The 8,109-nt window shown below is 36.5% G+C and overlaps 1 protein-coding gene across 1 annotated transcript; it reads right to left on the minus strand.

The window, feature by feature from the left end:
• Positions 1–3,929: 3,929 nt before the first annotated feature.
• LOC121948435 (C-X-C motif chemokine 11-like) lies at positions 3,930–5,039 on the minus strand. Its single transcript, XM_042493831.1, has 4 exons — positions 4,869–5,039; positions 4,615–4,735; positions 4,292–4,369; positions 3,930–4,107 (listed from the first exon to the last, which is right to left on the minus strand). The coding sequence occupies exons 1-4, from the start codon at positions 4,930–4,932 to the stop codon at positions 4,032–4,034; spliced, it is 339 nt and encodes a 112-aa protein (XP_042349765.1). The 5' UTR covers positions 4,933–5,039; the 3' UTR covers positions 3,930–4,031.
• Between the last annotated feature and the right edge of the window lie 3,070 nt (positions 5,040–8,109).

Raw genomic sequence — 8,109 nt, forward strand, 5'->3', positions numbered from 1 at the left:
TTCCAGTGAACGCACCTTTCCGACAACCGAGCCTGCGGAAGTGATCATCCGAAACTTGGAGCCCGCAGCCTGTTTGGGAAGTGGTGCAACGTAAATGCAAACGAGAAGAGTAACGTTTACTGAGCAACAATACCAACAGGCAGTGATGGGACAATAACTGAGGTCTTTTACGCTCACAATACCACAGCGTAAAAATAATTAAAAAAAACCAAACAGATATTAGACATACTTATAATAAAACGTCCTGCATTCAACATACAATTACTGTAAAGTACCAAAAACTACTTATCATGCAAAATGGTCTTTTGAAGTATAATGTAGACCTATCTTATGCAATTCAATTGTGATTATTTATGCGTGAATGTGTACATCATTTTAATATTGCAGATGTCTCTTTCTCTCTCTCTCTCTCTCTCCTCTCTCTCTCTCTCTCTGTCTCTCTCTCTCTCTCTCTCTGTGTGTGTGTGTGTGTATTATAGCCAACAAACACACCTTTGTATAATATTAATCCTACTATAAGCCACTGGGCAGCTTGTGAAATCCTGCTATGAATCATTAACACTTTCTTGATATAATATGTTAATTTACTTGTTGATTATATTTGGTGTTATTACAGTAATTTGGATCTGGAAAGAAACTTATCAACCACTTGTAATGAAGTAAGAAGTAGCCTAGACCTTTTGCTTCTGAGGTGCAGTGAAGTAGAAGTATATATAAAGTAGCAGAAAAATGAAATATTCAGTAAAAGTACAAGCACCTCAAAGTTATACTTAATTGCTTGTGTAAAGTATATTTAAACCAGGGCAACTCAAATGTCACATTACAAAACTGAGATGGGCAGGCAGTAAGTCATGGTAGCGCTAGGATTATGCATGCTAATAGTTAGGATTGAGGTTAGGGTCTCCAGGGGATGAATGCCAATGTGTGTGTGTGTGTGTTTGTGTGTGTGTGTGTGTGTGTGTGTATTTGAGGGGGTGTGGAGGATTACAGCCTATGAGACTCAACTGATCTGAGACACCCCTGTCGTCACTCAACGTGAACACATGGTGTTTGGTGGGTTATTCATCTTGTAATCTCAGAGTCTGCGTGTAGCTTTCGTGCTCCTGGTATCTGATACATGTAAGTGCCGGTACAATGTCAGAACACATATGCAGATATTTGTTTATGTTGATTAGTACTAAAGAACCCATTAACTGTGTCTACAAGGTACCTTAACTGGTTACTCCCAGGCTAATTTTGCATGAGATCACAAGATACATGACCTGACAAATACTGTATTTCTTGCATTGGCAGCTCTGAGCCACAAGATAGCACTGTTGGTTTAGGACACAAACACAGTAACAGACTTCAAACCACAAACATTTACTTATGGCTTCTGGATTTTTTTTTAAGCATTATTAACAACAATGAAATTGACAACATGCTGATACTTATCTTGTTTTAAGTAAGATAACAAAAGATAAGTGGACAAAAAGTTTGATTAATTTCAAATCTACATTAGTTGGATGTGCCTGTGTTGTTAGGCTGCAACCCTGTCTCCTAAGCTTCTTACTGAGTTACAGAGAGTCAGTTGCAGCTTTGTTGATGCTGCCTGGATGTCCTGGAAAATCCTCTGACATGAGAAAGGAATTGGTACAGTGTGTAATGCTCCTTGGCTGATGTTGAGGCTGTTTTCAGAAGGCAAGACTTTTTTGACAAAACATGTTTTATTCAGCTCAAACAAATGAATTGGGTGGTATACACTAGTTGAATATTTGTTTGTTAAATAATCTCCCTTTTTCACTGCTCTTAACATGATGATGGTAAATAGAGCTTTTGAAATCAGTCATAGTTAAAGATTGTCACCCAAGATGCCCCCCAAGATAATCAACTTGAGTGAGTTAATGTAAATGCACAAGTTCATACAAGTTTGGGAAAGAAGGGGCAAACAGCTTCTTCAGGAACAATGAACTGGGGTGTATTAAGGAAAAGGTGCACACATTAAATACCAGTTTGTGTGTGTGTGGAAATGGTGTATGCATGTTCTTTTTGCACATACTCATCACTTACACACCAGGCCCAGGTATAATGATAATAATAATGAAATAAAAAAAAAAAAATAATATGATAATATAATGCAAATATAAAATACTTCAATCAGAAAGCAGATTGTAGAAATTATCATATTAGTTTGATAAACAAAACATGTTTAAACTTTATGACTCAATGGCGTGACAGCAGATTAGGTTGATTGAACATAAAAACATTGCGTACATTAAGTAGTCATTTTGGTTTAAGTGACAATAATATACTTAATACAATAAAAGCTCTTGAAATTGACATGGAAAAGTTATGTTACTTTAACAAAGAAGAATTCAGTATTCAGTAAGAAGGAAAATTGAGCACATAACCCTGGTTTTAGCTTCACTCCACTGGCTCCCAGTATCTTTTAGAATAGATTTAAAGATTTGTTTAATTGTTTTTAAAGCTCTTAATGGTTTGGGACTGGCCTACATTGCAGACTCTCTATCATTTTATATTCCCTCACAAGCTCTCAGATCCTCTATTGCTGGGTTTTTAAATACACGCAATCATACACGCAAGAAAATAGGCAGAGCAGCTTTTGTTCACTATGCTCCAAAATATGGAACAACCTTCCAAAAGCCATAAGAGAAGCGGGCTCTGTGAGTGTTTTTAAACAACAACTGAAAATCTATTTAATAAGTCTTATGTTAAATGTTATTATTATTATTATATTGAACATGAATAAATCATATTTAATCAACATGATTTTAATATGTGCAGCCAATGTACATATTTTTTTCACACTGATTCAACAGATTTTTTTTATTCAGTAGAATATTGGGTGGAGGATCAGGCTGCTGAGATTCCTGGTCTCCTGGAGAATACAATAAAACAAGAATTTTGTAATATTTATTCAGCACATTTCATGCAAAGATGCAGCCCAAAGTGCTTAACAAGGCATGATCAGATGAAAACAAACAATAACAATACAAAAGAAACAAATGGCAATAATAGCTATAGAAATAAGTGAGACAAAAACAAACAAACAAACAAACAAACAAACAAAAATCTATTGCTATGGCCCTCCGCTACAATAGCTGTGCCCCACTGTCCCCAAACCTGCAATAATACTATTGTCTTAAAGAGGCTGTGGTGCAGTTCATTTTTAAGCAAGTCTAAAAGTAGCGACATCCTTTGTAACTAGACAGCCTAAGGCTTTGGTACAAACCACGTTGGGTCTTTTAAGGCTAAGGTAACAACTGGCCATGACCATAATGGGGTCCCTTGAAGTCTCACCTCAAGATATCTGATTGAAAATGCATTCTATGGATATCCACAAGTCTTTCTCTAAACTTGAGAAGGCTCGTTCACAGAAAATGTTTTGTTCCTTACAACCACTTTACACCTTCAAATTAAAGCTGTATATTTATCTTTTTAAGGACAACTATATTATTTGAAGAACAATAATTCACCCAACTTGTATAGATACATAACACATAGAAAGAGAATTGTTGTGGAGCTCAAAATAATAATTCAGTCTATCAGCCTATGCACATCAGATAATTAGTAATATTCACTTTAAAATATTTAATATATGGAGAGTATATTCGAATTTCTGACATCTAGTTATGACTTCTGCTTTTGGTGTGCCATACCCAAGATTTTTCTAATGGCCCCACCTGGCCACCCCTATGAAAAATTTGTATGAGTGCCATTGGCATTAGCAGCTCTGAACCACAAGGTAGCACTGTTGATATAGCACAAACAATATCAGGCTTGGAAGAGAAAACAATTACTCACTGGTCCTTAGATTTTTAAATTTTTTTATTAAAAAACACTGAAATTTTCAAAATTCAGAAAACTTGGTTTACACCACATAACGCTATTCACAAAGACGAATGAAATGAAATAATATAGAACAGAGATATAGTATAAATAGAAGATAAATAGATAAAACATTTTATTCATTTCACATCAACATTCGCTCAAGGTGCTTTTGTTTGGGGGTCAGAGGTCATCTAAGCTTCTTATTGATCTGGGGAACCAAAGTCTGTGGTGGAAGAGGGCTCAGTTGGCCCGACTGTGGTGGAGGTTTTTGGTTTCCTGAAATGACAAGAAAGCAAGAAGGACACACATAAGACACATCACAACAGTGCTGAGAAGACATCATGCCACTTATTTCAGTTGTTTCTATCAAAAATGGTGATTCAGTTACAAAAATATATATTATTAGTGATTGGGTGGTCAGCGTATTGAGACATGGATTCATGTCTATAAATCTACTTACATGATAGAAGCCATGAGTTTTTGCACTGCCTTCAACTTGGGGTTCAGGCAATAGCGAAGGCCGTTGTTGTTGGTGACACTGTTAAAAGGAAGAGTAGAGATTAGCTCAGGTTAAGTCATTCTCTTCCCTATAGGAGATAAACAGACACATGCATGACTCCAGCAAGTAGACTTATGACGAAGTTTTAGTAGAATTCATTTTAATTTTCACTTTAACTGAAGAAAAATACAAACCTCCTATTAGCACAAAAAAATCCAATTTTGAAAATCTATTTTTGTGTTTATATCACAATATTGCATTGATCAAAGACTTTAAAGTCTTACACAATCTCCACTTTGTCACAGAAGATGGTTGCTTGGTAGATCTGGACGTCCTTTATGTCAGACATTGAGGTGATTTTGTTTCTGACACGCTGACACAGACACTGCTGTCCCGTTTGACGGTCTAGAGAGAGAAAAGGGGAAAAAAGCAAACAAATATTCAATTTAATTAGTTTTTTAAAATTCTTTTTCACTGCACAAATGAACCCTACTTTGTCTGTTAGAGTAGAAAATGAAGAAAAAGTATAAAAACTTACGCTGGGCTTTAGAAATGCAGACCATGACAGCCAGGAGAAGGAATACTTTCATGATGCTGGACATGGTTGGTTTCCTCTTTGGTCAAGATGTCACTGGTGCGAGTAAAAATCTTGTTCCTTGTGGTGGAGATGACAGAAGTGCAGCTTGAAAGATTAGCAAGCAAAGTTTGTTGACAGGAGATCTGTGAGGAGTAGGGGCTGAGGGGCTGATCTTAAATACTCTTTTCAGACACAAACCTCATCATACTTCCTGTGATCATGGGAATTTTCGGAGAGTGGAATGTGAAACTTCAAAAACCACAAGAGAAAAAAAAACCCACGAAAGACAAAAAAACACTCGCTCTTTCCACTTGTCTTCTCTTGTGGTTATATTACTAATAATCTACCCAGATTCTACATTTTAAAAGTACATGTTATATGACTAATGAGAAAAAAACACAAAAACAGTTTAAATTATGAGTCTACATGTGCAACTAAACCATGACAACAAACCTATACCCACACTGTTTGTGTAAATTTTCAGACCTAAAAACAAATCCATTCGGACATGTTGCTCCCTTTTTTAATGCCATGATTAACAAAGATCCAAACAAAAGGGTCATGTCGAAATGATTTATATATATAAAAAAATCTAAATTAATGCTGGCATTTGAGTTACCTTTTTTAATTTCTCACTTACAATAAAAGGTTAATACAAAGATCATGTATAGTGCTTGGGGCCCATAGACACTGTAATATTCCCATTTATTAGCTATAGTCCCTAGTGTGACACTGCATTTTGTTATTCCTTTGTAGGCTATTAAACTCTTTCTTGTCTGGCTTTTTTTGTTTGGTTTTTGATATGTGAAAAAATAGTAACACAATCATTATTTTTTCAGATTATGTCTCTTCTGTCATAATCAGAGAAACAAAGTAAAATATAAAAGTAATAATTATTTGACATGTACATTGAATCAATACTACATTCATTTTTTATCAAATCAGTTGAGATTTGCATTGACTTTTTTGAGATTTGGTATTATAAAGTGTGGGCCGATGATCTTTACAACATCTGGCTATGTATGTATTTCATGTGCATCAGTGGTTAACACCTTCAGCGCCTGCAGCACCAAGTAAAATGTGTGAGAGTTTGGAACAATACAAAGGCTTTCATTTCTTTCCACTGTAGCTGCGTGGTAGTTACACTTTCATGACATTTGCGGTGTGAATAAGTCACTATTATCAGTATAATATGATGGATTCTGATTTTAATTTACTCATTATATTCTGAAGATGTTAGATATTATCTCCTCAGTCAGACAGACCTTCCTGTGGTCATAGGTTTGAAAGGAAAGGCTTGGTTTGAGCAGAAAGCATAGTCTGAACTTAAGTTTCAGTTTTATGTCCTCTTTCACTTTCTGTACAGTGAAGTTAACTGAAGTTACTTCACTTTTTTTTAACCTTCCCTATTTTTGATATCCTTCTCCTTTCTTCTGCCCTTTGGCAACAAAATTCCTCCTTTTTTCCTGGAATGTACTATATTATTGTAAATAACGAAAACAGGTGACTGTTAAAAGAATGATAAAGGACCCTAAAGGCAAAGCAAGGTGATTTCTCAGTTTTGAGATCAATAAAGTATATCTATCTATTTATTTAAGAATGCTGTAAAAGTCAAATACTGTATCTCCAAATTGGGGGTGTAATCCTACACAAATGTCCCACTTCGGTATGTACCTCAGTTTTGGGGTCGTAATTTGGTGAAACAAACAAACAATCAAAAAAAGGGCAGAAAATATACTTTATTTTGTAAAATCTAAACATTAATTGGTGGCTCACGGGCCAGAATTCTTACTGTAAGAGCTGAAGCACTCAACTCCTGGCATACTGTCAATAAGAAAAAAATAAATAATAAATGTTAATAATGTAATGTCTTTCTCCATCCTAACACTCTAGCCTCGTACAAACAGCCCAGCATCCCACTGCTAGCCAGCGGGGTTGCCTACACACATGCACACACGGCCAGACGTCTTTATACTGGGCAGCACAACAGACTGAGTAAAAAGCACGTGTGATGCCACATTGTAACAGAGATTAAGCACTTTGACCATTATGCTGGCAGATTCACCTAACTACAAAAATAGATAGTATTGATCTAACAAGGCCTGTTTTTCAGATATCTATCTCTGTCCCCTAAAAACCAGGGTAAGTAAAACCAAAGCTGTTTACATGGTGTGAAACAATGGATGGATCATAGAATGGGTCTACTCAGCACGGGCACAGAGGCCCTTAAGTGTTGGGGAGGGTGGCCTTCACTTGCAAAATGTCACGTTAAATTAACATGTACCAACCAGGAAGAGACACAAAATGGCAAAAAAGGACACAAAATTTCCTCAAAGAAAAACAGAATAACCACAAGGAGACACAAACCCACAAAAAGATGCCTGACAACTACAGAGACACTAAATTACCACACATGACTCTTGCTCCAATGTAGGAGAGGTTGTAGGTCCCTTTGCATATCTGTTTCCACTTTAAGCATGGTGATTGTACATCTTTTAAAGAAGTGTGATACAATACAGAGTGTATCTATTGTTCACAGTTTGTCTGCACACAACTCTCAACATGGAACTAACGGTCCTAACAGCGCAAAAAGCAAACAGTGCTAACAGCGCAAACTGTGCTAACAACAGCAACAGTATTTACAGAACTAATGGTAGTAACCAGAGGGGAACCAGAGGGCAAAGTTTCCCCAATGAAGCCGTCCCTATATCAGCGGAAACTGCCGCATGAGAGCAGTGCAGAACTGCAGTGATTAGCTAGCCAGGCGGATACACAAACAAGGACTCACATGCACTTCAATGCATGCATAGCCAGACCGTTAAACAAAAAAACAGAGGGGCTCGAATTTCAACACACAGAGCAGCATGACTTTATATTCTGGTTAGGATGCCATCAGTCCACTGTATCTTTACATGGTATTTAGTGGTTTGCTTCAATTTTAGAGCTCCATCCAGTAGGCTTTGAAAGCTCCTACAATGTCTTTAAAATCATCATAGCTGGAGATACATAGTGCTCAAGTGTTAACTCTGAGGTACATGCCATTGCCTTAAAACCAGAACTTGAAATTGGTGTAAAGTAAAAATGTGTTTTTTGCTTGATGTTCCACTAAGTTTCATTTATTAACCCTGGAAATAGACTGAGTTTGTTGAATCCTCTTTAAACCTGTCAAAGCCAAACTGTGCTAATTTTAGACGCAGGGGTC

The sequence above is a fragment of the Plectropomus leopardus genome, chromosome 9 (genome assembly GCF_008729295.1).
Source record: "Plectropomus leopardus isolate mb chromosome 9, YSFRI_Pleo_2.0, whole genome shotgun sequence".
In the NCBI taxonomy this organism is placed as follows: Eukaryota; Metazoa; Chordata; class Actinopteri; order Perciformes; family Serranidae; genus Plectropomus; species Plectropomus leopardus.

Excerpts from the sequence above, each read along its gene's own strand:
- LOC121948435 (XM_042493831.1), bottom strand. The coding sequence starts at position 4,932 with ATGTCCAGCATCATGAAAGTATTCCTTCTCCTGGCTGTCATGGTCTGC. Across the intron at positions 4,736-4,868 it reads CTGCATTTCTAAAGCCCAGC|ACCGTCAAACGGGACAGCAG; the intron begins GTAAGTTTTTAT and ends TTCTCTCTCTAG. Across the intron at positions 4,370-4,614 it reads TGTGACAAAGTGGAGATTGT|TGTCACCAACAACAACGGCC; the intron begins GTAAGACTTTAA and ends TCCTTTTAACAG.